General features: G+C 43.4%; 1 protein-coding gene across 1 annotated transcript in view; it reads right to left on the bottom strand.

Moving 5' to 3' along the window:
• PCP4 (Purkinje cell protein 4) overlaps nucleotides 1-15,128 on the bottom strand; it is a 55,828-nt gene extending 40,700 nt beyond the window's left edge. Inside the window, exon 1 of the mRNA XM_082655547.1 lies at nucleotides 14,999-15,128. Within this exon, the coding sequence (XP_082511673.1) occupies nucleotides 14,999-15,007 (9 nt within the window). The 5' untranslated portion in view covers nucleotides 15,008-15,128. The remainder of the gene's footprint in view (nucleotides 1-14,998) is intronic.
• Nucleotides 15,129-17,634: the final 2,506 nt, after the last annotated feature.

The raw sequence follows: 17,634 nt of genomic DNA, 5'->3' as shown, positions 1-17,634 counted from the left end.
AATAACCTATAAGGGAAAAGAATCTGAAAAAGAATATATATATATATATATGTCTGTATAAATGACTCACTTTGCTGTACACCTGAAACTAACACAACACTGTAAATCAACTGTGCTTCAAAAATAAATAAATAAAATGAACAAAAGAAAAAAGCTACATGGGCCATTGAATCAGCTGCCCCCTGGGGAGGTGAAAATTCTAGCAGTCTCTCCACTTAAAACAAAACATACACAGGCCCCACCCACCCAGAAGCACTGACCAGCTCAGTCTAATGTCTCTGCCTTCTTCATAAGCAATATTGCTCCAAATTTTATTTTCAAATCCCTCCGAAATCCAGAACAATTTAATTTGCTGGAAAACAAAACCCAGCTGTAATTTAGTTGAAGGTTGCCTTCCAGGGACGGGGCTGTTAAAAATGAAGGGAGCTCACGCCACCAACCTGTCTCATACCCGCCCACCTGGTTCTTACTATGGTTAGAGCTTTGTACTTCCCAAGCCCAAAAATGTTCCCTTAATTGGACAAGCATAACACACCTGCCCTCTGTGTCCCTTGACATCACACACACAAGGAGAAAAGGGTGAGGACGGAAGGCTTAAGTGCAGGAAAAGTCTCAGGACGAAACGGGCCCCTCAGAGCCAGCAACCTCACTCAGTAAAGACGTTTGGAATCCAACTCAGGGGAATTTTTCACATTGAGGTTATAGCTTAGCATTTATATGGTCTTTAAAAAATATATGCTTTCCAAGTGTTTTTGAATCAGTTTTATGGCTCCAACCTCATGACAGTCCCGCGGGGTCAGACAGCATCATCGATTCCTTGTTCAAGCATGTCCCTGGGTGGGCTTCCTCCAAGCTGGCATGAAAGCTGCATCTGATTTGTAGCTAAGACCCTCAAGCCACCTTGCTTCCATGGTCAGGTGTGGGCCATTCCGGAAGCTTCCACATGGAGAGGGGAAAATTATATATAAAAAGTTCCAAGCATGGCAAAGAGATCATGGAATTATGTTGCAGCACTCTGTCTCTCTGTTTTGTTTTTTTTGTTTTTTTTTTAACATCTTTATTGGAGTATAATTGCTTTACAATGGTGTGTTAGTTTCTGCTTTGTAACAAAGCGAATCAGCTATACATATACATATATCCCCGTATATCCTCCTTCCTGCGTCTCCCTCCCACCCTCCCTATCCCACCCCTCTAGGTGGTCACAAAGCACTGAGCTGATCTCCCTGTGCTATGCGGGTGCTTCCCACTAGCTATCTATTTTACATTTGGTAGTGTATATATGTCCATGCCACTCTCTCACTTCGTCCCAGCTTCCCCCTCCCCATGTCCTCGAGTCCATTCTCTACGTCTGTGTCTTTATTCCTGTCCTGGAAAAGTTCTTCAGAACTTTTTTTTTCTTAGATTCCATATATAAGTGTTAGCATACGGTATTTGTTTTTCTCTTTCTGACTTACTTCACTCTATTTGACAGACTCTAGGCCCATCCACCTCACTGCAAATGACTCAGTTTCATTTCCTTTTATGGCTGAGTAATATTCCATTGTATATATGTGCCACATCTTCTTTATCCATTCATCTGTCGATGGACACTTAGGTTGCTTCCATCTCCTGGCTATTGTAAATAGAGCTGCAATGAACATTTTGGTACATGACTCTTTTCGAATTATGGTTTTCTCAGGGTATATGCCCAGTAGTGGGTTGCTGGGTCATATGGTAGTTCTATTTTTAGTTTTGTTTTTTTCACTAAAAGGCAATCGGCAGCCCCCATTTCCACACCTCCCTTCCCCCACGTCACAGGGCCAGCCCTGTGGCCCTGTGACACTTGCAGTCCCCTACAGGGTCCCTCACTTAAAGGGCCCACACTTGGCATCACGTTCTCGAAATTCTTCATCATGTTCAACAGGGAGCACCACATTTCTATTTTTCACTGTCCCCCCAAATCGTGTCACTGGTCTTCTCCCCACCACCCAGTGACAGGCTCACTTAGACTGCCCAGCTCTGAGCTCCTGTCACCTGGAAAGAGGTTTATGGTAGAGATGGACTGGAGCAAAAGATGACAGAGCTGTGGCTTGTTTTTAAGTGGCCTCATTTCTGATGGGAATCTGCTCTACTCTTCAGCCCCTGTCCTGCTTCCTTGTTGTAATACTGAAGGGACACAGGAGCAGAGCAAGGTCCCCTGAGGCCCCTGCTTGTGACCGTACAGTTATATCACACGGCATATATATTTGTGTCAGGTGAGAATTCCAAATCCTCATCCAAAATTCAACTGCGGGGAAGCTCTTGCATGCATTTCAGTCAAACCTGGCTCTCAGCAAGAACTCAGCATAAAAAGGGTGATGTGGAAATTCACAGAACAGTGCCCCGCAAGTGAACTGAATCTGCTCTGAAGTTGGGAAAGACAAAATCTAGATGAAAAAATAACAGTGAACTTGCAAGAGGTATTTGGTGGAAGTACAGATTGACAAATGGCTACATCTATTTTAAGAAGACATCAAGAGGAAGTAAAATGGCCCACATTTTGGAGGTAGAGAACATTGCCAGAAATAATATTTGTGATGTGACACTGTATTATCTTGGTATTTTGAACAGGACTTATGCATATGTGAGAACTGAGCTATAAATACAGGGATGAGCCCACGCCCTGAACGAACTCCAAAGACAAGAAAATAATAATAATAAGTAAGAAGCCCTCCGGGGCTCTGAGATACAAAGCGTGCAATGATATTCTGCCATAGACAAACGTTAATACCCTCACAGAAGATAGATTACAGGCATATCTAAATTCACTTAGGCATTTCTCACAATCAGAATATGGAACTTTTAAAATAACACAATATGCACAATTCCAAAAATCGTATTGACTGTCCTCATGTAATCTGCTTCCAAAGTACTGAACAGATTTATTTTCACTTAACACTTTTAAAGAAAGATATGACAAGTCAGTAGAACCCAACTATTCATTAATAAGGATGAAGAAAATGTCCAGCATGTTTAAAGCAATTTACATCACTAAGCAGGAGTTAGAAATCAACTACTGTCAGCCCTCCGTATCCGACAGTTCTGAATCTGAGATTCAACCAACCGCAGATTTAAAATATTTTTTAAAAGTTCCAGAAAGTTCCAAAACGCAAAACTTGAATTTGCTGCATGCTAGCAACTATTTACTTAGCACTTACATTGTATTTATAACTATTGACATAATTTACATTGTATTAGGCATTATAAGTAATCTGGAGATGATTTAAGTATATGGGAGGATATGTGTAGGTTATATGCAAATATTATGCCATTTTATATAAGGGACTTGAGCATCTTTGGATTGGTATCCATCCGTGGGCAGGGTGGTCCTGGAACCAACCAATCCCCCTAGGATACCAAGGGATAACTGAATAGTATCCTAATAGATGTGTATCCATTCATTGGACCTGAAGATTGCTAAATCCGCGTGAGGTTCTAACATAGATGACTTTTAAGATTAACCATTAGTTATGGTGGTTATTCTTCAACCAACACGTACTGAGCCCCTACTTTTGTAAGCATTGACTCTTTGGGAAGATTTTGCAGGTCACATCCTTCTTCCCCTTTCCAGGTCTGCACAATGATGTTAACCAATGCTTCCCTGGCACTTGGTCTATACAATGAGTAGCCCCGTACCCTGTATGGACCCTGTCGTCCAGTTAATTTTATGTGAACTCTGTCTCCCCCAGTAACCTATAAGCTTTTTGAGGGGTGGGGCCTGTTCACCCAGCACAATGTCCAACATATAATGGATTCTCCATCAATGTGGGTTGAATGGTATGTGCTGGGGAGATGAAAGAGTGTCAAAGACACAGTCTCTGTCTTTTAAATGTTCATAATCTAGAAGGCAAACAAATTTGAGAGGGTAAGTAAATACCAATAACAGGCATATCTCGTTTTACTGCACTTTGCAAATATTGCATTTTTTACAAATTGAAGGTTTGTGGCAACAGTGTGTCAAGCAAGTCTATTGGCGCCATTTTTCCAAAAGCATTTACTCACTTTGTGTCTCTGTCACATTTTGGTAATTCTCACAATGTTTCAAACTTTTTCATTATTATATTTGTTATGGTGATCTCTGATCAGTCATCTTTGATGTGACTGTGCAAAATGAGTATGACTCGCTGAAGGCTCAGATGATAGCATCTTTTCAGCAATACAGCATTTTTAATTAAGGTAGGTACTTTTTCTTAGACATAATGCTATTGCACACTTAATAATAGACTACAGTGCAGTGTAAATGTAAATTTTGTACGCACTGGGAAACAAAAACATTTGCGTGAGTCCCTTTATTGAGATATTCACTTTATTTCAGTTCCAGTGGTCTGGAACTGAACCCAAAATATCTCCAAGGTCTGCCTGTACCTGCAATGGTTTTGCCATAGAAAAGGACTCTGTTGCCTGAGCAAACATTTTCTAAGAGTTTGATTTTGGGGGTTTAGAATGGTCTTGCACTTTCAAACAGAGCCAAGGAGGGTAAGGCAAGGAATGAAGGCCACTGGTGTAAACTCAAAGTCAAGGAAACTCTGCTGGACGGTGCAGAAGGAAACTTTGTGAACAGAGATCTTTACGAGATATTGTACAAGAGTAGCAATACTGACATTTACCAACTTCATGTGTGATTGGGGTGGGAGGGTGAGGGGGTCGGCTTGGATACGTGAACCTCTAGAAACAAAGTGGAAGCCCTGGTGAAGGAAAGAATAACTTTGTCAAGATTTCTGTGGTTGTTCTTTTTTTACTCGGAAAAAAATAATCCAGGACAATATTAGTTTTAATATGTTTCATGTCTAAGTCCTAAATGGAATTGGGACAGGTATAAAAGAAATTGGACTGTATCCAGGATATGTCAGAAAATGAGAAATTTAATAGGATAGGAAATGTGTAAGTGAAACCTAGCCTGACTTTTGCTCAAGAATCTCTGTGATTTTGAACAGGATTAGCCTTGGGGCACTCAGTTCCCTATTTTAAATGACTACCTGGAATGAAATGACAATAGGGCCTCCTTTAAGTCTAAGCAGGACGGTAGAAACAACCTTCTTTCTCTGGGTCAATGGTCTTTAAGCAGGCCAGCTGCGCCCCAGGAAGGGGCAGGACCACCACGTTCAGCTACACAGGTTGTGCACTGCACAACTCCAGAGGGCACCACTGACACAGACTGCAGAATGGATGGCACCTCAGGGGCTGCAAGGTGCTCAACTCTTACAACTATGCGTGGTGAAGAGAATTTCAGAATGTCTATGTATATCAGTTTAGGATCTAAGATCAGTAAGAAAGAAATTAGATGTTACCAGTAGCTATTATCTGGATTGATATCGACATCATCATTTGGTGGGTGGGAAACAGTGGAAATCCTACGACTGAGGATTGTCCAGAACACCCTCCCTCTTTTTTTCCCTTTTTTTTTTAATTGAAGTATAGTGATTTACAATGTTGTGTTAGTTTCAGGTGTACAGCAAAATGATTCAGTTTTATATATACATATTATATATAATATATATATATATACTATTTCAGATTCTTTTCCATTATAGGTTTTTACAAGATACTGAATATAGTTCCCTGTGCTGTACAGTTGGACCTTGTTGCTTATCTCTTTTATATATAGTGGTATGTATCCATTAATCCTCCTCCCACCACTTTCCCCTTTGGTAACCATGACTTTGATTTCTATGACTCCCTCACTCTTAAGTTGCTCTTGGAATATCACCACATGCTGCACTGCAGTTCCTTGTGCTCCGGTAAGAGGATTTATATTTATACACCTACATTTAACCAACCTAATCGCACCACAGTAGGTAAGTGGCTTTAAAAAATTCCTGCATAGTCACATGCTACAACATGGATGAACCTTGAGGACGTGAAGCTAAGTAATACAAGCCCGTTACAAAAAAAAAAAAAAGACAAATATTGTATAATTCCACTTATGTGAGGTACTTAAAGTAGTCAAATTCATAGAGACAGAAAATAGAAAGGTGGTTAACAGAGGATAGAGGAAGGAGAACAGGGAGTTGTTTAATGGGTAGAATTTCAGTTTTACAAGATGAAAAATTCTGGAGATCTGTTTCACAACGAAGTAAATAAACCATACGATTGAATTACACACTTAAAAATGAGAAAGATGGTAAATTTTCTGTTTTTTACAGGAATAAAAAAATTCCTGCATAAAATTTTCACAGATATTAATACTTCCAGCAAAAGCAACAGGGAAACAATGGAAATGCTACCTAACACTTCTCCTATTAGAATATCTTCACAAGTGCCAATACAAGCTTAAAAATCACACTCAACAAATTCAGCTCAAAAAGAAGCGCAGGGCTTCCCTGGTGGCGCAGTGGTTAAGAATCCGCCTTCCAATGCAGGAGACAAGGGTTTGAGCCCTGATCCAGGAAGATCCCACATGCCGCAGAGCAACTAAGCCTGTGTGCCACAACTACTGAGCCTGTGCTCTAGAGCCCATGAGCCACAACTAATGAGCCCATGTGCCACATCTACTAGAGCACGTGCTCCGCAACGAGAAGCCACCGCAATGAGAAGTCCGTGCACCACAATGAAGAGTAGCCCCTGCTCGTCACAACTAGAGAAAGACCGCGCACAGCAACAAAGACCCAACACAGCCAAAAATAAACAAAATAAAATAAATAAATAATTTTTTTTTTAAAAAAAGAAGTGCAGTTACCAAGACTATTAGTTACCAAGACTATTTGAACTATAGATTTCCATGTTTTCCATCAACAATTATCTCACACAAGTATATACGGTGCCTTGAAATTTTGACTAAGATTAATAAAGCCATCACAATTAGCAAGATATCTAAAGTATAGCTTATTTCATCATTCTGTCATTCTTTTCAATGCTTATTTTTGGTATGTTTCATAACTGCACTTAAGAGATGAGCACATTAGCATGAATAAATAATTTTAAAATAAGTTAATAAAAAATTATTGTGCACGCATGCTCCAATTTTTTCCCTGAGAGGGTACACTCTTCTTGAGAATTGATACCCACGGTCACTGTGTACACCATTCCATTGCTCTGTCACGGATCTGCAGGATGACTGAGGAAATGGTTCCCCAAAAGCTGATAAGCTTTGAATGTTAGTTTTTAAGTACTTGTGGATGTTTATTATTAGAATTACCACAGCTAATGGTGAAAAAGTCAAAGAAAGCAAGGGGCAGGATAGCGATGGTTTCACTAGGGAGAGACCAGAATCATTTCAAACCACCTTGAATTGTTTCAGGGATGTGTTCCCATGGCATAATAGTTTGAAGTTTTGCTTGTTGCATCTCCATCTACAGCTCTTTGAGACTCATGAAGAGAGAGGATCTTTATAGAGGGTTCAACACACTCTGCCACCTTGAACGTGGGCAGGTTTGTGTCAACACCTGTGTCTACTGATGACCTCTCAACCCTCCCAAATGAGGAGACCATCACAGTGGATGCTCTCAGGCTCAGAATTTGACCACTTCACGGCCTCAGGGATTCTTCTGCACATCAAACAAGCGTGCGGAAATGTGGAAAAGAAAAGCCTGGGCACAATTATCCATTTTGCCAGGCTCAAGAAAATAAAGTGATATTTTTCTAACAACCCCTAAGGAAACAGTGGATAATACTTAGTAAGGAAATTATTTATGTAAGAATCTTAGGGCTTCCCTGGTGGCACAGTGGTTGAGAGTCCGCCTGCCGATGCAGGGGACATGGGTTCATGCCCCGGTCCGGGAAGATCCCACGTGCCACAGAGCAGCTGGGCCTGTGAGCCATGGCCGCTGAGCCTGCGCGTCCAGGGCCTGTGCTCCACAACGGGAGAGGCCATAACAGTGAGAGGCCCGCGTACCGAAAAAAAAAAGGAATCTTAATCTTTAAAACAAGTGTAATTTCTTAATTAGTTTTTAAATATTGGAATTTAACCACATGACTGACAGAAAAGTGTATTGGCTAAAAAAAAAATTTCAAAAAGATCTTGGGAAAAAGAAAGAACGTATTTCCTCGCTATATTTTTACTCTCTTGTTTGGTTAAGACCAATGTTAATGAGTATTGTCAGTCTCTGGGGTCCTCTTCTCATGCATCGTATAAAATTAAAATAACTAGTCACTTTGCTAGAACCTTGGCCACGATACAAGTGCAGTGTTATGGGGACAGATGACCATTTCTTTCACCGTGCCACTCCACAACAGTTTTGGATCGTAACAGCCAGCAAAGTGTAATCTCACGTCAATCCAGAAAGAAACTCAGTTATCAAATCTCCATAAGCAAGTATTTGAAAACTAACATTCAAAAGACATTCCAGGCCATTTGGTGAAGGACTGCAATATGGATGACTTGAGATATTTCAGTCTTAGGAAATCCACCAGTGTCCTCAAACTGGAGGCTGAAACCTCCCAGAGCCAAGGACTCCCTGTTCTTCCTTATAGCTCCATCATGATATGAAAATTGCCCTCTTTGAGTGGGGCAGTTCAAACTTTGGGGCTTCTTCCCTTTAGATGTCCTGCAGGAGCGTTTTCAATGTGTGGATGATTACCTTCTTGCTTTATGATTCTAATTTGTCTTCCTTTTATTTAAAAAGTGGCAGATTAAGAGTAAAATATAAAATAATGGCATTTAGTGGGTGCTTGATTTTTCCACTGGCAATGTTATAAATATGGCCAAGCGTTTCCCTTTCAGATATGGAACAAGAAGTCATTTAGTGAGATTCTGAAGCATAAATGTAGGGCTATTTGCAAGGCACAAACAATATTCAAGCAGATTGATGCCTGGAATGTGTAACTTATACTGAATGGTTCATGTAAAACAGCCCAGAAATGGATGTTGGATTTATGGGTTTGGGCCGTTGCCAGATGTGGCAAGCTTGCTTGGCCTATGACACAAAGCAAAGAGCTATAGAACATTCTCCTATCTGTACACAAAGGGCACCTGTACCAAATCGAATGGAAAATGTTTCCCCATTCCTTATTTATACCTCACTTCATTCCAAAGACTGGAAGAACGGTAAGTAGTTTGTGCCTGGGGACAATAAAAGAGTGGAGACAGACCCCACGAGACTGCACAGCAGCCTGGATGCACAATTCAATGTCCTACTTCCCAGGAGGACAAATATGAATTGATGTCTTTTAGCATATGAATTGTCCTGTATTCCTATTTCAAATATAAATTAATTTGAAATATTTAAATATGCACCTATAATTAAAATGTTTGTTTTAATTAGTACTAACATTGGTGCTTCATTTTTAAGTATTAATTAAAATATTTAAATATGCAACTTGCTTCCTGTATGCTAGATATATTGCGCCTGCAACAATACTCCAGATTCACAGTTTGGCTGATGACGATTGGGCATATGGAGCTAACTTACTAAAGATCAGTTTGGACTATTTCTTATTCGCCTCTAATCCCAGTCAAATTAGTTTTCCATTTCAATACATCAGCCATTTTTCAAGGTAGTCACGGGTTCTGCCCCTCAGGTTACCACCCCTTTTTGTTTGAATTTCACAGAACTTGTCTGAATCAAAATAATCTCAATGTAGAATAACCCCAAACTGAAGGATATTAGAATTCTCCATCCCTCCCTCAGCTCCCTATTTTCCTTGACATTTTCCCAAATGTCAAGAGTTCTTTCTATTGAGATTCTTCTAAGTTTTTCTCATTTTCTTTGCCTGCCGTGAAGGTATTTATTTTGCATGTATAACAATGCACCCATTTCCAATTTAAAAGGATTTAAATGGCAAACACAGGTTTCAAACCCATAAACAACAAAAGAGAGAATTTTTTGCTTTCCAAACTCACCTGGACCACAAATCTCAACATTTAGAGAAGAGGGTGCTGGTCTGTTGGTCACAGTAACTGATAAATCCACAACCTGAAATCTACTGATTCATCCAGTAGATTAATCTACTGAACATTACAAAGTGCCAAGCCAGGAGCCAGGTCTGTGGATGACTCAGGAAGTTCAAAGTCTAGGTAGGATAATTCTAATAAATAAAATGCAACCCATAATACTTGCTATGGTCTGGATGTTTGTGTCCCCCAAAATTCACATGCTGAAATCCTAACACCCAAAAGTGATGGCATTAGGAGGTGGGGTCTTTGGGAGGTGATTAAGTCATGAGGGTGGAGCCCTCATGGATGGGATTAGTGCCTTTATAAAAGAGACCCCAGAAGGCTCCTTCACCCCTTCCACCAGGTGAGGATACAGTGGGAAGTCTGCAACCCAGAAGAGATCCTTCACCCAAGGATGCTGACACCCTGATCTCAGACGGCCAGCCTCCAGAATCGTGAGCGATAAATTTCTATTGTTTATAAGTCACTCAGTCTGTGGTACTTTAACAGCATGATCTTTACTGCAGTGTTTCATAAAAATATCAATCAAATATAATATATACCTGTGCATATGCATCCCATAAAATCTTTCTTTTCCCCCACTATGAAGCCCTTTCTGGAAAGTCATTCTAAATTAATGGAAAGCCCCAGGCTTGGGTTCATGATATCATTCAGGTGTTCAAATAGTTCAGTGTGCCCCGTGGACCAAGAACAGAAAGACCCCAAACAAATTGTGAATTCTTTCCACCTATGACAACACCTCTGATAAAGCACTGAGAGAGGAAATTAGAATTTTAAAAAATAATGCAGAGAATGTGTTCATCATAAATTCGAGGCACTTCCCATTACAAAAGCTCATGTTTCCTCTTCATCTTGATCACACTATTCTACTAAACCCCTAATAAAATCAATTGTGAGTCATTTATTCAATTTTTCTCTCTAAAAAAAAATACATCTTGCATTCTGTCACTCTTAGAATTCAAAAGAGAAAAACGGTGAGACTTAATCCCACAGTATTCGTTAATGAAATGCAGGATGGGGGAAATCAATCTTATAATAATCCATTACCATCACCAGCCCAGCAAACACATTTTCTTGCTCCACTGTGGCCTCTTCCCACTTAGGAAATGTTGAAACTCGAACCCAGGTTGCAATTGGTGTCTTTCTAGACCTACTGTTCCCAATTAGAGTAGAGAGAGCATCTATCAATGTGTGATCCAGCAAAACCATATGGATTTTGCTGGATCTTCCTATATCTCCTCTCAGGTATATCCCCAAATGAGGTTAAAATTACATAAGGAATTGCATTTTCATTTGACCTTCTCTTGCTAAGCCTTTGGGGCCAGTTGCAAAATCTACACTGTGCACAGTTACCCTCAGAATCCGTGCTTAACTGGTCTAAATTATACTGTTCCTTGCAAACCTATTACTCACCCGTCAGCATCTGTTTCAGTTCACTATTACATCATAGGAAGCACACAACTATACTAATTTTCATTTTAGGCCTGTTTCATCTTACTATTTCTCTCACCAAAGGGTTACCCTGAGAGCTGAGTAGATGAGCCCTAAACCCGTGTCATATGTGATTTTTAAACCAATGGCTACTTCCGGGAAAAAAATCAAGTCTTTTCCATCCCCCGCCCTCCAATATAAGTGGGCAAAGCTTTCCCTTGCAATCTCTGTCCAGAGCAACACTGTTCACTGCTTTCTTCTTGCTTTAGAGATTTAATGTATCAGGCAAGTAGCTTCTGATTCTGTGCTAAGGATACACATGTGGGTCTAAAGATTTGACCCACAAAATTCCTCGGTGTGTTCAAACCATGGCTTGACAGGTGTGGTCCTTTTGTCGTGGCCAATGTCTGGATGCGAGAAAGGCCCAGAAACCTGGCACCAAATTGCACATCCCATCCAAGCCGATGCAAGAAAAGAGACTGTGAACAGCAACAGGGAAGCATCAGGAGAGCGCTTTCCCAAAGGAGTCTCAAGTCTAATTCACAGCTGTCAACAGATGCATTATGCAACCAGGAACTCCCCCATCCTCTCACAAACAGGGCGATGGTGTGTGTCATTTTTTAAATCAACTCTCCAAATGTGTGCCTTTATGCATTAATATCTTGCTCCTGGCTCTCCTAAATAAGTTCTTTTAAAAAGCAACTTAAAAACAGACACCTGAATGAGAAGATGGAACTGAGTGTCATTGTTGGTGGAACTTTTTTTCAAATGGTATTATTAGGTCACGAAAAAAAAGGAGCCTTTCTCTTTCTTGGGCAGGGAAGAGATGAGAATACATTTTGTAAACTTCAACCTTGGTGTTTAGGATTTTTGATCCAGTGAACGTACCGAAGGCTGTATCCTGATCCCGGCTAAATTGTCTTCCAGCTCATTTCGTAGATTGTTCCAGGCGCATCTGACACACTTTAATACTGAAATGCCAATGAGACACCCCTGCAAACCACCTCCACTCTCTCAGGTTACCCTAAATTTGGACTTTACTTTCCTTGCTATACTTGAGCTGCTCTTTTCCATCACATGCCATTTACCCCTAAAAAGCGTCAAAGGGGAAAAAGATGTGTGGTCGTAAAGTCACCCAGTTTAAAACCAGCTCCAGGCTCAGTCCCCCCACCAAAGCCTGCAAGAACTCAAAGAGAGAGCTCACCCCAGGGAGCCTGTGGCCCTTTAGGGACCTCTCCTCCCAGCCCAGCTGTGAGCTAGGGAATTTCTGCAGCCGGCACTATACCCTGACAGCTGGAGCAGCAACTCTGTGCCCATCAGACCCAAATAAATCCTGAGGTCAGGGGAAAGTCTGACAAAATCCATTGCTTTGGCCCTCTGGGGTAAGTAAATGATCATCTGAAATCCATCCCCGCCTGAGAATTATTAAAATTAGAAGCTACATGGAAGTCATCCAACTAAAGAAAAGCTTAGGGGGAAGGGGGGAGAGATCCCGTCCTCTACCCAGAAAAGGAGCTTCTGTTCAACTTTATTAAATGTTTTAAGCAGATTTAAGTTTGAGTCAAGGGACAAATTCCCGCCCTCCGAGGGGCACGCTCCCAGAAACTTGGAGATGAGCTGCAGACCTGGTCACCGGGGCTGCACGTGACGTGGGGGGGGGGGGGGGGGGATGGGTGCAGGAGGAAGAAAGGCGGAGAGAGCTGGAAGGGAAGCAAAGGGGGGCAAAGGTGTGAGATGTTCATGTTGTGGGATTTTATCAACATTTAAGGAAGAAGGCAGAGTTCTTGGAAGAGCCCGCAAAGGCCTCTGACGGAATGCTGGGGGGCGGGGCCGCGGCTGCAGAGCTGCCCTAATTACATGTTCAGCAGAAACGAGGTTGTGATCCTCATGATGGGTGAGCTCTGGGAAGTTTGCTGTCTCCCTGGGGACCCACAGTTAAGTGACACTGCCAAGCTGAGGCATTCTCGAAAGCTCATGAGTGTGGCATGGGACAAGGAGCCTCTGCTGAAGATGGGTGACAGCCAGAGGGGAGAGCCAACGGGGGGATCCCCACACCCGAAGAGTCCCCTTTAGCTAACTTGATGGAAGAGGGGGGCCCCCTGGGCTACACAGGCTTCTAAGCCCTTCTTCTATCTGAAACTATTAAGTTGTATAAAAAAACCCCACCCCACACGGCCATCCCTTCTACTTGCAAGTATGGTGAGCCGATGCAAACAGAGAATATACTGAAATCTCTGTCCAGTCTACAGAAAGCCCCTCACCTGAGCATTCAGGAAAAGAAGGCCTGGCTCTCATTGCCCTGTCTCTGTTTCAGAGCCCCAGCTTCCTGGCCTCAGCTCCCCACTCTCCACCTCTTTCGCTTTCTCTGGCATGCATTGTTCATACGGATCAGAAAATTCCATACGCAATTTGGACATCAAGACCCACCCGAGTCCTGGATCTGCCCTTCACTAGCTGGTGGCTTTGAGCCAGCTGACCTTGAACTTCTCTGAACCTCAGTTTCCTCATCCATCAATTGGGAATCATAATAGCACCTACTTCACAGGCTTGTGGGGAAGTTCAAATAAGGTTACTGGATGCCCTGCTTGGTACTGGGGACACTGGGCAAACAGGAGCTGCTGTGGTGGAAGGTTTGCTGCTGCTGGAAGGTTTCTGCCTCCCCATCCTCCATCCACGCTCGCACTCTTTCTTGCCCGATCCCTTGGCTCCAACCCAAACCCTGTTCCTAAATTTTATAACGCTTTGCCTGCTCCGTCTTCATGTCATGTTTATATCAAAAGTCACCCATCAGAGAGATGAAAGCAGGGAAGAGGCATTTTATTTCTGAAGTTGTTAATTTTACTGTAGATTTCAAAAAAAAAAGATGACCCATCTGTCAAAAAAAAAAGGATCAACCGTCTGTCAAAAAAAAAAAAAAAGGCAAAATAAAAGATTTTTTAAAATAATGATTTAAGTGCCGGCCAAAACGATATGAAAGTGAATTTATCTCAGCTACCAAGTGGAATTAGAGGGTGTTGGTGTACAACCCCAAAACTGCCTTTTTGAAAAGAAAGACAGAGAATAGGGTCTTTTAAAAAATACAATGAGCTATCAGTTTGCGCCAACAAACTCTTCTGGATAAACAGATACAGAGCAGTGACTTTCAATTGAAAATTGGAGCCAGAGTTTCTCCCGTCTTAGACACACACGCCCATACGCGCAGATTTTTTGTGGTTCATACAATTTGCATTTCTCTACTGGTTTTACTCTGATTAACTGCAGATGTAGTTTGTACAGGCAATGCTTCCACATGGCCGTGCAATGCAATCCTTCCCTCACTTCTCTTCTGAGGCTGACTTTCGTCAGCTGGCCTGTCTGCTCACATTCTGACAGGTACCCACCAAGGAAAACACGTGAAGACACACACGCTGCAAGAGTGCAAATCTTCGCAAGGGACTAAAAACACTCAGCTTTCTCTCCTGAGGTCTAGACCCCAAAGCACTTTCCAAAGTCACAATTAAATCACAAGCAAAACAATGAATCCCTTTCTCTACCTAAGGTGAATTTTTAAAAGTTGCAAACTTAACCAATGTCTGCACTTGCCATGCAAACCCAGATATGAACAGAGTCAGTCTCCCAAGCAAATGGTTCCAGGGTCGAAGTGTTCTACATTTTCTGAGCCTAACTGAGCCCCTTCTCACCCCCAGGTTTCCCTCCAGGAGTCAAAGCCCCACTCACCTCACTCATGATGCTGTAACAGCAGCTCCAATATCTCTACCAGCCACACGGAGAGCACTGCTCAGGGGTCGCAGCTCCCCGGTCCTGGCTTTTCTCTTAAAAAGGGCTGCCCAGTGGCATCATGCCTCCCGTGAACCAATGAGATTCATTCACCTGTCTGAACGCCTGGCAGATATCTGAGGGCTCCCAGGGCCACCTAGTGGAGCAAAGGAAGAAGGCGGGCTCGGTCACATCTCCAAGTCCTGCCAGGGAGGGAAGGAAACCACAGATGACAAAATAGTCAAAGTCAGAGGCACACGGATCATCACAGGTTTGCCATTGAACATAATTTCAAGGGGTACAGGATTTAGACATGTGGAAAATGCACTTTCAATGTCGGTGGACAGAAGGGATTTTTTTTTTCAAAGGAAGACCAGTTCTGAAAATGCCGGTGCCGGCCGTTCCACACCCCTCCTGGTTTTCTCAGGAGCTGCCGTTTCCTCATCCTCTGTAGCACAGTCTCAGCCTTCAGAGTTGAACATTCCCCACTCCTCCTCCAGTCCCAAACCTGCCAGCCTGCTTGCACCCCAGAAACTCATCCCCTGGTGGGGTCATGGACTTGGAGAGTCACGCTGGGACCTCAGAGGAGAGCAGCTCCCCCAGCTTTGCCTATTGGGTGTCATAGCCTCACAAGAAGCAGGAGGAAAATGGCTTTGACCCTGGAATCTGCCCGTCCAACCTGGCTGTGAAGATCCTTTTGCCCAGGTCTGGACTCCTAAGACCCTGAGAAGCATCCGAGTGGGCGCTTGATTTTCACAAGGTATACGTCACAGATGAGAATGTGGCTGATGCACAGAACTGAGATGCGTGTGACTGCCTGTCTCCTTGGTCCTTCCTGCAGCTTGCCGGCTTCAACTGGGCCCAGATTCAAGCACAGGAGCCTCAGAGTGGTAACAACGATGCCTTCTCATGGCAGATCCTCCGAAGGATAACAGTAACTTCTCACGTGCCGAGGACCTACCAGAAATACAAACATACCCAAGTGGTGACTATGGAATAGCTCATGTAGATAAATAAATGAGGACCTGGGTACAGCTATATGATCCTCAGATGCCCCACGGGTCTCAACTTTCACCCAGAACACAGACATTCAATCAACAGCTGCTCTTGGAATCAATGCTAGTCACAGCCCTGTCTCTGACTCTCCTGCATTGGCTTCCATCACCTCCATCACCTCAGCAGCATCTCCCTTCAACTTCCTCCTCCACGGCTCCTTCCTCCCTCACTTCACGCCCCAGGGGGTTTTCAGGCCACCTCCATGCCCTTCTTGTCCAGGCTTTCTGTTCCCAGTGGGCACCCCCAGCTCTGTATCCCAACAATCATGGCAAATCTTAATTCTCTCCCCATTCCCTGTACTTTCCTGATTGTCCTTACTGCCTGGGAATGGCCCACGGTGACCGCTCCGGGGTGGAGTCCCACCATCTCTGCCTCACAGCCACCCTGGGACGCAGATGCCCTGGTGGGACCTGGGAATATTTGGGTGACCTACTGTTTGAAACCCGACCTGTTGGATCCACAGAAGCTACTTCCTGAGTTTGGAGGAGGAAGTAAGAAGTGGTGACCGCAGGGCAGGTGCAAGATTTAAGGAGGCACTCACTCTCAGGTCCATGCACATGCTGACGCTGCACTTGCTCAAACCCGAGAATCAGCGCCTCCTTAAATTGTGTGCCCTGGGTGCCGGAATTGTGCAGCCTGGTCCTGGCCCTGCTGGCAGCTCCCCAGTTCCCAGGAGGGGGTTGATGAGCTTCATACCAAAGAATAAAAGCACAGTGAAAGGAGAGAACAGAACCCCTCTGGACACCATCAAAGAAGAGGCTTGAACGTGGTTCTTTGGGGAGTGTTCAAACGAGAATGTACATTTCAAGATGGAACCAGGACAGATAAATACAATCAACAGCACGAGCACCGGATGGAAACTTCAAAACCTGTGAGCACAGGCTGCCCGAGGAGGCTGAGGCAGAAGCGCTGGGTCCGAGCCCTCATCTGTGCCCTGTGAGCACACGTGAGCAGGACCACGAAGCAGCAAGAAACACGAGTCTCCTATGGCTTGTGGGAACCCATCTTCTTAATTTATAGCCGCTTTAGGTGGGAATTGTGTCTGTAGAAAGGCCCCTTTCAATGGGAAGATTGGTACATTCATTATAATAAATCCTATTTCACAGAACAACAGAAATGGACTTAATATATAAATTATGCATACATGCACATATCCTAACCACACAAATCATTTGCAAGCTATCAAAGCATCTGCCTGCTGGCACATCCTGACAGCGTGCTCCTTAAATTCTCACCCTCCTTCCTCCCGCCCCCTGTTCCCCATTTCACACGTGGGAGGGCCCAGGTGGGATGCTTTTAGGACTCCCCAGCGGGTTAGAAAGTGGAGTTGGGAAGAGGAAGGTCAAGGTGGAGAAATGGGACTGCAGTGCTATCCGCAAATGCACCACAGACCAAGGAGGGAGAGCAGGGCTCCATCCTGCCCTTGAGAAGCAGAACCACACCCTCCGAAGGGGAGCCTGTGTGGCTGGGAATTCAGAGCACCCGGTGGCTGGAGGGAGCGGGGGAGCTCTCCCAGCGGCAACCTTGGCGGCATCCCATGG

Source organism: Grampus griseus (assembly GCF_964374135.1).
Source record: "Grampus griseus genome assembly, chromosome: 5".
NCBI classification, from domain to species: Eukaryota; Metazoa; Chordata; class Mammalia; order Artiodactyla; family Delphinidae; genus Grampus; species Grampus griseus.
This window is presented reverse-complemented; position numbering and strand designations above follow the sequence as displayed.